At 45.8% G+C, this 15,559-nt stretch overlaps 3 protein-coding genes and 1 long non-coding RNA gene across 8 annotated transcripts in view; 2 read left to right on the top strand and 2 right to left on the bottom strand.

Moving 5' to 3' along the window:
- Positions 1-1,072: 1,072 nt before the first annotated feature.
- On the top strand, positions 1,073-3,804 carry LOC137794879 (heme oxygenase-like). The gene is made up of 6 exons (XM_068591983.1): positions 1,073-1,259; positions 1,409-1,459; positions 2,318-2,429; positions 2,534-2,749; positions 2,845-3,117; positions 3,557-3,804. The coding sequence occupies exons 2-6, from the start codon at positions 1,416-1,418 to the stop codon at positions 3,746-3,748; spliced, it is 837 nt and encodes a 278-aa protein (XP_068448084.1). The 5' UTR covers positions 1,073-1,259; positions 1,409-1,415; the 3' UTR covers positions 3,749-3,804.
- A 271-nt stretch (positions 3,805-4,075) lies between these two features.
- On the bottom strand, positions 4,076-7,358 carry rnf11a (ring finger protein 11a). The gene is made up of 3 exons (XM_068591984.1): positions 6,956-7,358; positions 5,893-6,065; positions 4,076-5,641 (listed from the first exon to the last, which is right to left on the bottom strand). Exons 1-3 carry the CDS (start codon positions 7,052-7,054, stop codon positions 5,470-5,472), a joined length of 444 nt encoding a protein of 147 aa, XP_068448085.1. The 5' UTR covers positions 7,055-7,358; the 3' UTR covers positions 4,076-5,469.
- Positions 7,359-8,288: 930 nt separating this feature from the next.
- LOC137794968 (uncharacterized) lies at positions 8,289-10,801 on the top strand. The gene is made up of 4 exons (XR_011078361.1): positions 8,289-8,377; positions 9,179-9,349; positions 9,455-9,577; positions 9,660-10,801. It is a non-coding gene; the product is annotated as an uncharacterized lncRNA (long non-coding RNA).
- A 4,126-nt stretch (positions 10,802-14,927) lies between these two features.
- nfixa (nuclear factor I/Xa) overlaps positions 14,928-15,559 on the bottom strand; it is a 134,706-nt gene continuing 134,074 nt past the window's right edge. For all 5 annotated transcript variants that reach the window (XM_068592155.1, XM_068592139.1, XM_068592153.1 and 2 more), the window contains one exon: positions 14,928-15,401. Coding sequence is in view for 2 of the 5 variants with exons in the window: in XM_068592139.1 (XP_068448240.1) it covers positions 15,387-15,401 (15 nt within the window). In the remaining 3 variants the exon portion in view is untranslated. The remainder of the gene's footprint in view (positions 15,402-15,559) is intronic.

Raw genomic sequence — 15,559 nt, 5'->3', positions numbered from 1 at the left:
GCTGCTGTGCAGAAGTCTGCAGTTCTTTATCTTTATTATTCATTTTATTGATCACATGCAATGATCCTTTCGAAATTCATTTTTTCAATACGATTTTTTTCTACATATTTACATCAATTAATGTCAAATAAATTACAAAATGAAGTACACTTCATGGCTGAAAGTATGACGTAGGGATGTTTTTTCTGCTTTTGGACCGCGGCTCTTTTTTCCCAATAATGTTGCAGCATCCAGCGACATATTTTGGTCAAAGTTAACCCCAAAAAATGCAATATGTAAGTATTATTAAAGATGGCTTTCTTCCAAACTGCTATACTAACTTAAATCCAGGCCTGCTCTATAAATATAATATCACTCTGCATTCAATGTGTAGTTGATATCATTCTACACTTTATAAACGTGAAGTTATTGAATATTTTCTTTACAATATGAATTCACCAAAAAGCACATTTAACCAACATAACAGCTGTAGTACAACACCGAGGATCTTATTGATGTATAAAAGGTATTTTGGTCGTTGTAGACTTTATGAATGTGAAGTTATTGATGTGTTTCTCTTGTTTTACGCACTACACTTTGCAGACGGTCCCTGCGCATTGATACAGATGTTATTCGTCCGGCTCGGAGAACAAATCTGTTAATATCTTTCCAACTTTACCAAACGTCCTGTTCTACTGAGCTTCTTTTCCCACGTTAATAAAGTCACACAGTGACGTAATAATAACCTGGTTGAACATGTTCATGACTCAGGTGAAGTGAAACCGTCGCTGCATTGTCTTCACCACAACAACGTGTGTGTGTGTTTCCTCCATTAGTCGCAGTTGCAACACTTCTCTGGTTTATCTGGGCCTCGCAGTTGTTTTCGGCTCCTCCTCTCCCGATGCACTTTTGAGAACTGTGAATCTGCCTCGTCACGTTTCGCCCTCGAAGCTGAACCCTCAGCCCGTCGTCTCTTCCTGGAAACTCGCTCACAGGCCTTCCCACTGTTTTCGCAGAAGTTGCTGCATCATGATAAGCGGAGGTTTCGCAGTGTTCCTTTTCTTCTTCTTCTCACTCCGCTGCTGGAGGGAGGAGACAGAGGAGGAAGCTATAAAGAGACGCCCGACGGCCCGCAGAGCTCAAGCTGCCCAGCGCATCCAGAGAGGAACCAGTGCACCCAGAGAGGAACCAGTGCACCCAGAGAGGAACCAGTGCACCCAGAGAGGAACCAGTGCACCACTGGGACGCGAGCGACCGAGCGAGCGACGTATTCATAACTGGTGAGTTAGTTATTATTTCTTTCGGCTTTCTTTCCGCCCACAACCTCCTGCTGACATTGTATAGCTCTTGATCCCTTAAGCGACCTGTGGAAATGTTGTTTTCCCTAAAAAAACCCAGAGATAACTTTGTTTTCGTCTGTTTGCTGCAGAGCCACCATGGAGCTGAGGACACGGACAGCAGAAGAGCTCGTGACGGGCAGGTGAGAATGAGCCGCTGAGATTTATCTTTATTCATTTTGTTGCGTCTCACATTTTCTGTGGAAACCCATTTCCGCCACACACACACACAAAATTAAGACCAAAAAAAAATAAAATAATAAGGGATAGAAATAAAAAAAATCTTTTCGTTGACGAAAATTTAAAAAAAAAAAACATCTAATCAATACGTTATTTTACAATGCCTTGATTTAAATGTGTATTGTTCATACAACAAAACAAGTACACGTCACAAAATAGTCCAATCTTGTTTCAATTCACATATTTTAATTTAACATTGTAAGCACTGTTTTATATTTAAGTGCTCTTGTTATTTACCAAAAGATAACTTAGTGACGTCAACCTGTGAGCCTGTTGATGGTTACGTTACAGTAAATAATTCATTCAATGTTTGGACTTTTTACTCAGTTCTTAGAAATGGTCAATGGAAGGACAACAAAGTACTTTGTGTGTACAAATATTAGCTACAATTATTTAGGCTGTAACTGTAATTTTGACATTTGTAGTCAGTTAAGTTCTTATTTCTCTCCTGGAATGAAACTTTTTTTTTTTTTTGGACTTTTTTTAAGTCAACGAAAAAAAAAACTTTTTTAAATTATTTTTTTAGTTCTAATTTTTTTTGTGTGTGTGTGTGTGTGGCGGGAATGGGCTTCCATACATTTCACCCCTGGGTCCTTTTTTAAAATGCTCCGAGATTTGCTGCGTTTGCATGGTTGTGTTGTCCGTGCGCACCAACCTCCGGTCTCACCGGCTGCACGTCGGTCTCACCGTCTGTCGTGGTTCACGCGGCGTGCATCCTCCCTCCCTCACGCCCACCTTTTTTTGTGTGTGTGTGTTTGCAGTGATCTGTCAGAACAAATCAAAGCGGTGACAAAGGAGAGTCACACCAGGGCGGAGAACACCGAGCTGATGCTGAGCTTCCAGCGGGGACAAGTCACCATGCAGCAGCACAAGGTAGCGCCACACGGCCTCTTAGTGGAGTTTAACAGCTTTTTGTTTTAGCGACTGAGCTCTTTGCCCTGACACCACCTCCTCTTCCTCCTCCTCTTCCTCTCCAGCTGCTCCTGTGCTCGCTGTATGAAGTCTACAAGGTCTTGGAGGAAGAGATGGACAGGAACTCCCAGCATCCCAGCGTCGCTCCCATCTACTTCCCGGCTGAACTGGCCCGACTGGACACCTTGAAGAACGACCTGGAATACTTCTACGGGCCGGCCTGGAGGCAGGAGGTCGTCGTCCCGGCCGCCACCAAAAGATACTGCAACAGACTCCGACAGGTGTGTTTCATAACGGAGTGAACATTCAAAAGCTCCTTTCTTACCTGTTGGATCCTGAACTAACTCTTCCTCCCTGCCTTCCCCGTCTTCTTCAGATCGGTAAAGAGAACCCAGAGTACCTGGTCGCCCACGCTTACACCCGATACCTCGGCGACCTCTCTGGGGGTCAGGTCCTGGGCCGGATCGCCCAGAAGTCCATGGGGCTGAGCGGCGGCGAGGGCCTGTCGTTCTTCGCCTTCCCCGGCGTGTCCAGCCCCAACCGGTTCAAGCAGCTGTACCGCAGCCGGATGAACAGCGTGGAGCTCACGGCGGCGCAGCGGGCCGGCGTGCTGGAGGAGGCCGTCCGGGCGTTCGAGTTCAACATTCAGGTACGCGGCGGCGGCGGCGAGGAGAGAGACGCCGACTCAGAGGACGAAACTTTGCTCTTCAACGTGTTCATGCACTTTTCAAGCCTCTGGGCACTGACCCTTCAATGTTTAACGTCTCTAAATGATTGACGTTTATTTTTGGCCCGACTGGACACCGGATAAATGATTGACTTCATTTTTTGCTTCATATTTCATGACTTTTCCTAATTTAATGGGGACGACCGGGAACACATTAACATGAGGAGTTTTTCATGTCTTGTACACGTCGCTGTTCTTTGGGGTCAATTTGACTTCCAGGGTTTGTTTCACTGTGTAAAACATAAACATCAACATTTTACACACACTGGTTTTGGATAATATTGAGGTCACAATACCAAACTGTACTCTTCAGAATGTTCTGGAGCCCTAATCTTACATCCCTTTGTTGTGTTTTGTACAGGTCTTTGATGATTTGCACAAGATGCTGCAGAGCGTCTCTGGAAACAAGCTGCAGACGTCTTCAACATACTCGGCGCCGGCGAAGATGCTGCAGATCCCCGGGGCCATCGTCCAGTCGGCCCCGCTGCTCAAGACGCTGCTGGGCCTCTTCGTGGCTCTGGCCACGGTCAGCGTGGGCCTCTATGCTCTTTAAGAGACAATAAATACTTTGTTTGTTTGTTTGTTCCTGTTACTTTAACACACTTTAAGCTTGGGGGGAGGGGGGGGGGGGGGCTGTAAAATATGTCTAAACCTTTGCATTGAAGTTGATTTTCTGCCGACACTATTACCCAGAGTTAAAGGGGGATTTCAATACTGTAAATATGTTATCTTTGTAAATACAACTATTTGTGGAAATAAACAGAATCTCTGTCCCTGCTGTTGGCTCGGCTATCTGTCTTATCGCAGACTTGCACATTTAATAAACGCTGGTAAACCCTTTTCCTCGGCTTTGAGACGCGATAACAAACAGACAACGCGGTCGTGTTTAAAATCCACTTTTATTGTGGTTTCGTGATTTTCATTCAAATCTGCGCGCCGTTGGCACACTTTTATAAATTAAACAAAGTCACCAGCAGCCGGAGAGCAAACCTCCGGCTTCAGCACAGCGCTGGTGTCCGTTTCCCCCGAGAGGACCACTATAATTAAAAGTCACGTCAAATGATTGTACTTCACAGGAATCGGCTTTCCTCAACCTTCAAAAGGCACAGCAGCGGATCAGAAACGCTCTCGTCGTCACGTGAACTGTCCAGATCTTTAAAAGCTGAAAGCGGGATTTACATTCGGGACAAATTCCTTTCTGCTGCCGCAGCTTCTCATTCAGAGTTGTGTTTGTTTGTCGAGTACACGACGCCGTCAGAGTACAGGTCCAGAAGCAAAAGATGGGAGTGTGTTTGTTTGCTCAGTGACGCATCGCCTGCTGTGAGAAGCCCGTCACCACAAAACACACCAACAGAACGAGAGAAAACTACAACGAGGTTAACAACTGACACGCCAATCTCTACCTGCCGGCTCGTCACACACAACACACACACACACACTCATATCAAAACACACAGATGAGGAGTACCCAAGGTGCACAGCTTATTTGTCGAGGCCGTCAACAGTGAAAAGGACGCACTAAAGACTGATTATTCAAACTAAACGGAGCACAAACTCCGGGCCGAGCGGACAGGAACAAAACTAAACAGATCCCCGTTTATGAAGCAGCGTCAACCGGAAAAACAGAACCGACAACCTTCCTCAAATCAAACGGACACCACTCCACCTCGCGGCGCTGTCGACGTGATCGGTTCTGGGAGAACGAGTCTTTCTGTGTTCTGGTGATTGCATATCGGGAGAGAGGCCGGTGGTGTTTTGGGGACATTCGAGGCCGCGTGTTCTTTAAAAAAAACAACACAAAAACAAAATGTCCTGCAGTTCCTCCACTGATATTACATATTGCACATGACGTCTGGGAAGGGGAAGTAACTCACATGCCGACATGCATCTAATTACTGTAAAAAAGAAGAAGTCACAAATTAAAATCGACCGTCGGGAGTAGAAAAGTGACATTACGTTGCGGTCGTGTTTTGCTACGCGTGCAGCTCTCCATAGTCTCCATCTCGCTTCATTTGGCACGTTGTCTTACGGTTAAAGGCAAAGAGTTTCCAAAGCTCAAACAGGTGCGGATCTGACTTTAAGCAACATACCTGTCGGGGCACAGGTCAACACCTGCATCCTAACAACACGCTTCCAAACATCTGCATAACGCCACATCACCTGGGCTACCTGTTTGAACGGCGAGGACAGTTTTTCGGCTACAAAAAAAAGGTGCAGTTGAGGCAGGAGTGGCGCCGCGAGGGGGAAGGGGGGGGGGGGGTGGGGGGGCGGCGCTCAGGTGGTTTCGTAAGAGGACAGCAGGGCGGCGTCGACCGGCTCCATGCAGGAGGGGCAGGTGAAGGAGCGCATCAGCCAGGGGTCGATGCAGTCCAGGTGGTACACGTGCAGGCAGGGCAGGAACCGGATCGGGTCGCCGAACTCAAAATCCATCATGCAGATCACACACCTGGCGGGGGGAGAGGAGAGGAGCAGAGTTCACCACCTCCACGGGAGAAGAGACGGCTGGGAAAATCAGATCGGGTTAATCTCCTTTCGTTATTTTCAGATTAGACATCCAGTGCTCCTCCACGCCAGCGGCACCTGATCTCACAGATAAACCCGTAGAATCGACCCAGTCCATTGGGTCCGGCCAGAACAACAACCGCTAAAAGAGAAGAACACATTAAAGACATATTTATATTTATATTCGTGACCCACTCTTTAACTTTCTTGTCAGAGGGGTCGGAGCCCGGGTCGAAGACGCCTTTGGGCAGGTGGTGGATGAGGCCGATCCGCTGGGCGATGCGGACCTGCTCCTCCTCGGTCAGCTGGTAGGCCAGGCGGCTCTCGCCCGGCGTGGGATGGAACACCTGCACGGACCGGGAGCGCTCCTGGAGGGGAAGCAACGCAGGACAAACATCAATCAGGACGCAGGTCTCGCAGGTCGGTGGGAGGACTTTAGACGACTTTCACAGCCTCGACCGATGCTGGAAGTCTGATTCTGAGTCGGATCCTTTCAGAAGTCAGCAGACATTGTGACCGGCCGCCGGATGGAATAAAGAGCTGCGTTCGGTTATGCATTTAATTTTGGTTGCCGTGTATTAATTTGAGCTTATATGATGTCGGCCTTGTAGGCATGTTGGTTCTGAAAAACAAAAACAGTTTACTTACAGCTGTGACTGTGGCAAGGACTTCAACATAATCTGAATAAACAATGTTTTTGTCTCTTTGATATGGCAGAGAAGAGGAAAATAGAGCCAGGAACAGACTCTCAATCCATCTTGTTTAACGGAGGCTGTATGTTTCATGCAGGAAGCTTTATGATTTATGATATCCTCATTTCAGATTGTTTGTTTTTCACTAAAAATGATGTTCACTACAAAATAACCATATGCTCGTTCAATGCAATAGTTGTTTCCTAACTAACCAAACAAATAAAGTGAATTCTAATGGTCCATCAATACTGAAGTGTCAGTCCGCAGTGGTGGGAGAAGAAGTAGTCCGCACTGAACTCTGCGGAAGTAGCAGGAGCCGCATCACACGGTGGGGCTGCGGGTTAAAGTCCAGCATGCAAACCCACTCAAATCAAAGTAAAGTATCGTACAATCACACACGCGGGCGGACTCACACTGCAGACTGTTGCTCGGCTGCAGCTCGACAGCGACCATGACGCACGGGCACGCGCGGAGGAGCGGAAACAAGCGTCCGGGTTTTAACATACCGGCCCTTTAAAGGATCACAATCACCGGTTCGTGGCTCACCTGAGCCCCCGGAAGCTCACCTGGTAGGGCGGCGGAGGCTCTCCGGGCAGACTGCCGCCCTCGGACTCGTTCAGCAGCGACAGGTCGTCCGCTCCTTGTGAAAACAGGCAGTTCCCCATCGGGCCCCGGCCACCATGAAGCGGCTGCGGAGCTGCGCGCGGGCCGCCGGTCGGTACGTTAGCTTCGCTTTCGGTGAGCCGGTGGGTTTGCTGTCATTCCCGTTCACAGCTCGACGGGAGAAGGAACAACAACAAAAAAAAAAAGCACCGACGGGAGCAGTGACGTCACCCTGCGAGCGGAAGAAACGCTCCGCGCGGAGACACGACGGCGACGGAGAGTTTGGCCGTCGGGCGAGCTGTTTCTGCGGCGTGTTCGGTTGTGTTTTCCACCTTTCTTGTGTTGACAAAAAAACAAAACACCAACCGGAATGACGTCATTAGGAACTTTTGCAAAAAACACAGCACTTCCGCCTTCAGGTCGGCGCTCCTCGGGCCTTCAGAATAAAAGCAGATTAAGCGCTTGTTTTTATTAAACGCTATAATTTGGTAAATAATCCCCAGACCAATGGACAGTAGTGGAGGAAGTACTGAAGTTTAGTACTTAAATAAAAGTACAAGTACTCAGGAAAATAAAAGTAAAAGTACTACATCAACAATCCTACTTAAGTAAAAGTAAAAAGTATTTACTTTTAAATTTACTTTAAGTATTAAAAGTAAAAGTATGCACGCAATGTGTTGTCTCTCAATGTCTCGTACTGTACAATTTTGATTAAAAAAATTCAGATATAGCTGCTGGTAATACTTATGCCTCTACAGCAGTTACTACTAGTAATAATTATAAGCAACACCATTTGTTTATTGCAAAGGAAATCAAACATGTTTTTTAAACGTGGCTCATATCTGAGGCTCAGATGAGACTCTGGATCCATGTTGAAAAGTAGTTTGTTAGTCAGGCTGTCTGTCAAATGTTTAAGTAAAACAGAAAAGCTGCTGCTAAATGCTCACTGCTGTCGTTGGAGCTGATGGAGCCACCTGATTGGTTTAAACTTCCAAAACAGCAACGCAATCCATATTCTGGTGTCGGCAACATTTTGGCGAAACTGTGTTCATAAAATTAACAAATAACGACACACATTGTAGAAATATAGTGGAGTAGAAGTAAAAAGTATGCACTCTTATTATTATTATTATTATTATTATTATCAATAAACATTTACTTGAATACAGTAACAAAGTAAACATACTTTGTTACATTTCACCACTGCTAATGGACGAATTATGAGGTTCACGGGTTTCCAGATGCTTTTACTCTGAAGTGTTGGATTTTACCGGATGTATCGATGACGCAACGACGCGCTGCGAGACGAAGTTACTGCTTCAGAGAAGCTCGCGGGACTCTGCTGTCGGGTTTTGTCTCTCAATAAGTTTGAAGGCCTAGAGATGGTAAGATGAAGACTCAGTAAGATCAACTATAACCAAAAGAAACTCGAGTCTTGGAAATACATCTCACTGGAAATACACAACGTTCACACCGATGAGTTGACTGTTTACTGACAGCGAGCCCACTGTTAGCTTTTGTATCAAAGCAGTGTTCAAGTGTGTTTCCGGGGCTTTTATTTTGAAGGTGGAAACGGAAGAAGAGGTGCAGAGAACTGTTTGTGGTGGGACAAGAGAAGGACGTTAATGAAGGAGTTGCCGGCTTTGCTGAACACACGAGCATCGTGTTCTTTCTTCCTTATCGCGCAGTAGAGACGAGATAAACCTCTCGGCTGCAGCGCGGTCTGTGTTGGTGACTTGCTCGTGGGCTCGTGGGTGTGGTTGTCGGTGTGAAACTTCCTCTAATAGTCGTCTGATTCCAACGTGTTCATCTTCTTCTGTGAGCGCTACAACACGAGCTGCTCCAACTGAACTATCGGCACAAATAGTCATGTTGGTTTGGCGTCTTGGCTCTGACCCCATTGCGCATGCGCACCTGCTCAGAGGAGGAGCTCGTGGAGAGCAGGAGTCAGGTCCTGCAGGTGGATGCTCGGTTGGTTTGTTTAGCCTCAAACCACCTGCAGAGGATCAGTGTGTCCTTGTTCTCTGTGTATATTGACACGTGCTACTGCTGCACAGGATGCTAAACTGCTCTGTACTTGTACATGTGTCATGACAATAAAGTTTAATCTAATCTGAAGAACAAAGTCTGGATTGCATCCACACTGTGACTTTGGCTTCCTCATATCAGTCTCTTCACACACTTAGGCCACAGCTCCTCCTCCTCCACCTCCTCCACCTCCTAAATCCTGTGAGAAGCAACCTCATAGTATTCGTCCTCCACCAACTCCTGGGTTTGCTGCAATCCCCTTTTATTCTGATGACAGCCCTCCGGTCCAGGAGACGAGTCCTCCAGCGGAGGCCACACATGCTGCAGGGGTGAGTGTGTCCCTCCACAATCTGTCTCTGATCGTAAGTGTGTGTGTGTGTGTGTGTGTGTGAGGCCTCTTGAAAGATCCCACTGTGAAATCTCCCAACGTCCAGGATGCACCACTGCTCCCTCTTCCAAGATGGCCTCCGTCTCCTCCTCCTTCAGGACAGGAAGACGGTCCGTCTGACGGTGAGGAGAAGAAACACCCGGTGCAGGAAACTGACCCTGCACAGCAGGTCGGTTTTTAAAGTACATATTATCTTTGTCCCTTTACATGTCACAGAAATAAATAAGCAATGTGTTTTTTTTTAATTCAAGATGACAGAGCAGCAAACTGAAGAAGCCGATCCGACGCCGCCGGCCGGAGAGGACCAGCCGACCTGAAGCTCTTCAGTTCCTTACAAACAAAGATGTACATTGGTCCGTACTTTTAAATGCTGCACTGAAGCCCTGAAACACGGTCACGTGGTGCACTGAAGTTACTTTATGTTCAGGCCAAAGATGTTTCAATGTTTCCTCATTTATCATTTTTATTTATTCATTTTATCTTAAGCGGATACATCACCCAGTGCTTTGCTTTTTTATAATGCACATTGCAGTCGTGTACGTTATCGTGTCTTTGAGAAACTCTAAAGCCGAAAAATTTCAAATCTAAAATGAGCATTTTACAAAAACAAAACCTCACTGTATAAATCTTTAGCAAAGGGTAAAAGCACGTTGCGTCTGTATTGTTGCTATTACTCATTCCCTAAAGGTGAACTTGACTATTCAGCAGTTTCAGAGTTAGTGGTGAAACATTTCTTTATCCTCGTTCTGTGACACTTTTTACAGCCTGAGCTACGAACCCAGAACGGATTTGTTTTGGTTCAATTAAAGGAGCAATCTGCAACATGACTTGGACCCGAGCTCCTCGGGGCCTTGAAGCCGTTTCTACAGAGCGAACAACCTCGCGGTCCGTCACGGGGCCCAAACATTACGTCCTGTTTGCATAAACTTGCACTGAAATTCAGTAATTCATCTTTTTATGGTGAGGTAAACACTTGAACTTCGCTCATTTGACCCTTTTAGGTTATAAAAGTTACATAAAAAACATTTTCCTTCCTTTTGTTCTTGTGAACGAGGCTGAATCTGAATTTGTTGCCTCAGAGTTATGGAATTATGTGCAATACTAATCTGTAGGAATACCCTTTAAATCCCAGTATATTCTCAAACATTAAGAGTACTTGAATGTATACTGTAATTACTTTGCTTTTGATGGTTTTTATGACGTATTTGTTTACTTGAATGCACATCTGAAGCAAATTTAGCTGTTATGAAATAAACTCAAGTCTGCTTTGCTTTCTCTCAATTTCTTCCATTTAATAAAACTTGAGAACACTTTGCAGTGAAGTTATAATCCCAATATGAAGGCTGCAACGTGCTAACAGTGAGCTTTAGTGCACATTTATAGTCAGCCAACAAGTGCACATAATGTAATAGTTAATGATAATAATGATGATGTCACATTCATCTTGCAGCTAACGAGCAGATTTCCTTATTTGGTCACAGGAAATGAAGACGCGGCACACGGCGAGAGAGTACAGTCAAGAACATCCTTTTTTATTCAATCGGGTGCTGCTCTTCTCAAACTGTGTTTTTCTTCTTATGGAAAAGAAACTGTAATTAACACATGCATTTCACCTAGAGCTCTGGGGGTGTTCTCACGAAGAAGTGGTGCTGCGCTGAGGGCGTCAGAGCCGGGGGTCAGGGGGCCCGAGGGTGCTGCCTATGACACCGATAACCATACACGCTTAAGAAGATAAAAGGAACAAAATGAACAACAGAACAGAGGCGGAGCCGTCCGGCATGAGGTGGTGGAGGAGACTGATGGAGGGACTCCCTGATTCCTCAAACCTCTGAGGGATCAGGGTCACGTCGGCCTTTTTATCGATCAGGTTGGTGTGTTGTCAGTGGATAATACTGCTGTGCCGGGAACAATAATACTTCACTTTATGAGATTGGTTTAAATGGATGTGGATATGTCCTGGAAATGCACCCCGCGCCCTCCCTCCCCCTCTTTCAGCCTCGTGCAGGACGAGTCCGGTTATAAGGTGCTTGTAGCTTTCAATTACAGTCCGAAGGCGTCCTCCAGGAGGGCCTAAACGACAGCATACCCTGATAGCAAATATTAAAAAGAAATCCAAATTACAAAGAAAGCAAAAAAAAAAAAAAAAGAGGGGGAATAAAACAAAGCCAAAAAAATAAATAACTAAAAACAGAAGAAACTCTTATCCTAGTGGAAGCAGCCCCGCCCCAACATCCTGAAGCGGGTCGTCCAGCCCTCGACCCAAAACCCTTTAGTCCTTTTTCCTCACCCGCCCAGGGACCAAGGACACCCCCAAAAGCCCGTCAGCGTAAATTTGTTCACTTACATTAGCTGTTGAATGGAGAAGCTGAAGAAGATGGGTATGGTAATACAATGTGAAGCATACAGACAAGAATAACATGTGAGCTAACTGCATTCTGCTCAGACAAAAGTTTTTTTCGGCAATAATTTTTTTTTTTCTCCCACAACAGCGGAGAGAGAGAGAGAGAGAGAGAGAGAGAGAGAGAGAGAGAGAGAGAGAGAGAGAGAGAGAGAGAGAGAGAGAGAGAGACGGAGTGACGGACACACAGTTACAGACTACTCCAGTGTCTAAGAGAAAACAGAGAGCGAGACAGAGGGGAAGAAAAAAGCAAGAGCTGAACAAGAACAAGTTTTTTTGCCTTTTCAAAAAGTTTTTTTTTTTTTGTCATTTATCAATAAAAAGTAAAGAACTAATTCACACCAGTTTCCTTTTGTACTAGATATATACACATACACGCGTGTGTGTGTATATTTATATATATATACGGCTTTGAAAAGGAAGAGAGGATATAGAAGGTGGTACAATGGAGGGGATTCAGTTCGAAGGCGGGAGGAAGAGAAGCGTCGCTCCTGAGCGCCGACCTCTTGACCTCTTGACCTCTCGCAGCGCTCAGGAGCGACCGGTCACCTCCGAGCCGGTCGAGAAAGAAACAAGGAGGGGGGGGGGGGGGGGGGCGATCTGGATTACAAAATGGAGTCTGTGAACAAAAGGCACTTTTAAGGGACAACCTTTAACTGCTGGGAAACTATACACTACAGCACGAGCACTATAAGAGTCATTTACAGAGGAGGGGGTCAGGGGAGAGGCTCGCCTTCAGGAGGCTCTTCAAGCTGCTTTTACAGGTTTTTGTTGGTACTCTTGTGGGACTCGGCGCCCCCTGCTGGGTTCATCCAGCTCTAGATTCACAAACATGATCATGGGAATAGAAGAGGTGCACGGGAGGATTTATTCATGCCAATGCACGAGATGCAAATTCATTAGATTGGGAGTTTTTTGTGTGTTTTTTGCTGGTGAGTTTCAGGCAGTGCACGGGGAAGTCGTCTCAAGAGGCTCTGGGTTTCTCTCTAAAGGTTGAACCAAAATGCCTTTTGTGTCACAACCTGAAGGAATAGGAACCTCTCCCCCGACTCTATACAAATAGAAGAAGAATAAAAATAGAGAGGAGTAATGCTGTTTCCTAAATGGTCTGTTACTTTTGTTCATGTACAATAGCTCTGAAAGTACTTTATAGTGTTAAAGCACCAGATTTGAACTGATAGAGAATTATTGTCCCCCAAGTTGTGTAGAATTCTTTTTTTCTTCAGCCCTCCCACATTTTTATAAACAATTGATTACACATAAAACATAAAAAAGAGACAAAGGAAATAAAAACAAATACCCCCAAACTTACAAAGACTAGGATTTTCCATGTTCTCCTGGTTTAGAGTCCCGGAGCCGACGGACTTTGAAACAAATACATTTTTTTTCTCTTTTCTCTTCGCTTTCTTAAAAATCTCTAACAGACAAACACAATGATCTACCCAATGCATTGCACGTGGCTCAATCGACACATAGTTTTCAATAATAATACTTTCCATCAAAAAACAAACACTTTTTTTTCTTCTTCAAACCTAACTGTCGATTTTTTTTGTTGACATGTTCATCTCGTCGTCGTGACGCTGCAGATGGCGTGTGTGTGTCGTTTGATTCGTACGGGCGACAGTAAGCTGCTGTTACTGAGACGGTGTGTGTGTGTGTGTGTGTGCAAAGTGTGTGTGTGTGTGTGTGTAAAGGGAGGGGTGAGAGTTCAGAAAATAACTAGACTGCCAACCAGCTCATGTAGTAAAAGATAAAAAGGAGCATACATCATAAATATATATGTATAAGATCTCTCTCTCTCTGTCTTTACACAAAACAAAAGGTTCGCGGTCCTCTATAAAGATCTGTCCACTGATCCACGAGCACCACCGCTACCATCCCCGTAGTGCAGCTCACACGCGGGAAGAGAACCTGAAGTCGAGTTTATTACTAATTGCATGAAGGGAACACAGAGGCACTTTCATATATTGTTATAGTCTTGATATATGGTTTTAGTACGTAGAGCTAATGTCACTAGCGCGGCTCGCTATCCCTGCACAACACAACCAGCGGCTCGGCAGTCCAGTTATTTTGTGAGGTCGCTTTTGGCGTTTTGTTTGGCGGCGAGAACGATGCCGACCGCAAATTTCAATGTGGACGCTGACGTGGAAAAAAAAATCTCAAATTGAAAGAAAAAAAAAAATCTTAATGAATGAAAAACCATTAACAAAGGCAGTCTGGAGAACCAAATATAAAGGCTTCCCTTAATTATGGGTTGCCCGCTTGTTGGTGTGTTAGTGTGCAGTCGATACGTGCATGTGTGTGTGTGTGTGTGTGTGTGTAGTCCTCTGGGTTCAAGGGGTGGAGCCATGCAGGGCTGCGTGTGATGAGCTGGTGTTAATGTGCCGTCCAGACGCAGAGAGCTGAGAAACTGCTGTTACTGATTCACTGAAATCCAAATGTTTAACGTATTACTGCAAACTACAGAAAGATAAAATGTGTTATGACATGCAGGAGAAGGTTAAAACAATCCAAGTGAGACAAAAATCAAAACCAGAAAAAAAAAAAATCACTAGCAAAACACCTACAAACAAAATGAAAGCCGATAATATGAAGCCGAGGCTGCGTGTGCACGACTGTAGAGTAAATTCCAAGTTAATGAATAATAAAGTGTGTGTGTGTGTGTGTGTGTGTGTGTGTGTGTGCTGCACGTCTCATCCCCGCTGCGCCTCCACTCGCCGCTCCGGCCGCTCGTCTGGCCATCGATGTGCAACACGTTCATCCCTTATCAATAAAGTAATAGTGCATAGGTGAGGGGGGACGAAGGAGCACACGTGGCGTTTGTGTCGCGTGTTCTCGCCTCGCGGCCGTCGCTTCCTCCTGATGCTCGCGACGGGTAAACAGAGACCAGCCGCTTAGTGCATATAAACGTCACACCATCGCGTGGTGTCACCGTGATCGGCCAATCGGGGAGTTAGAAGAGCGGCGCAGGCCGAGCGGGCGCAGCGGCGAGGGCGAGGCGGCGAGGGCGAGGCGGCGGTCCGGACCCCCGGGGCCGCGCGGAGCTCCAGGTGGAGGCGTGCACATCTACATGGTGATCTTTATCAACGCGCACGTCCGACTCCACCGTCTACCACTACTGTGTTTGTTTGTTTGTTTGTTTGTTTGTTTTGGATCTCCCGGCCAATGCATGGAGTTTCATTGTGGAGACAACGAAATGAAAAAAAAAGAAGAAATTATACAAAATAAAGAAACAACAAATGAATGATTGGTCAGGTTGCCATATTGTGTTTCCTTTCTGACGTTTAGTGCGTGTGTCTGTGTGTGTGTGTGTGTGTGTGTGTGTGTGTGAGACAGTTCCTCTTGCTTGCATTCTGGGTCTGTCCACTCAATCTCATTGAAGCCTCCTGCACAAAGGGGGGGTTGGGTTGGGAGTCCTCTTGGGCCGGTCTGGGTTCTGTAGTAGTACTAGAATAGTGTTGGCTAGAGAGAAAGACCTTTTAGTGTCAGCAGTCAGTTCTTAATCAGAGGCGACGTGTTTGTTTGTCAAATTTTCCAATTTTCATGAGAGAATTTTAGCTCTTGGTTCAGAGAGGCCTCGTCAGAGGAACCAGGACTGTGGAGGAGAGAAGAGAAGCAGAGATTAGGCTTCAGGCGTCAGCAGGTTCCTGTTAGACTTTAGTTATTGTTGTGGAGACGGAGAACAGGTGTGAGGGATGAACAGCATCGTACAGTGAACTTTAACGCATAGTGTCATATTCATACACACAACAA

This window comes from Clinocottus analis, unplaced genomic scaffold (assembly GCF_023055335.1).
Source record: "Clinocottus analis isolate CAN_PGR_092001 unplaced genomic scaffold, fCliAna1.0.p SCAF_26, whole genome shotgun sequence".
Taxonomy (NCBI): domain Eukaryota; kingdom Metazoa; phylum Chordata; class Actinopteri; order Perciformes; family Cottidae; genus Clinocottus; species Clinocottus analis.
Note: the sequence above shows the minus strand (reverse complement) of the source record. Positions and strands in the feature narration are given on the sequence as shown.

Coding starts and splice junctions, on each gene's coding strand:
- LOC137794879 (XM_068591983.1), top strand. CDS start 1,416: ATGGAGCTGAGGACACGGACAGCAGAAGAGCTCGTGACGGGCAG. Junction 2,430..2,533: donor TCACCATGCAGCAGCACAAG/GTAGCGCCACAC, acceptor CTTCCTCTCCAG/CTGCTCCTGTGCTCGCTGTA. Junction 2,750..2,844: donor ACTGCAACAGACTCCGACAG/GTGTGTTTCATA, acceptor CGTCTTCTTCAG/ATCGGTAAAGAGAACCCAGA.
- rnf11a (XM_068591984.1), bottom strand. CDS start 7,054: ATGGGGAACTGCCTGTTTTCACAAGGAGCGGACGACCTGTCGCTGCTG. Junction 6,066..6,955: donor AGCCTCCGCCGCCCTACCAG/GTGAGCTTCCGG, acceptor CTTCCCCTCCAG/GAGCGCTCCCGGTCCGTGCA. Junction 5,642..5,892: donor TCTGACAAGAAAGTTAAAGA/GTGGGTCACGAA, acceptor TCCCCCCGCCAG/GTGTGTGATCTGCATGATGG.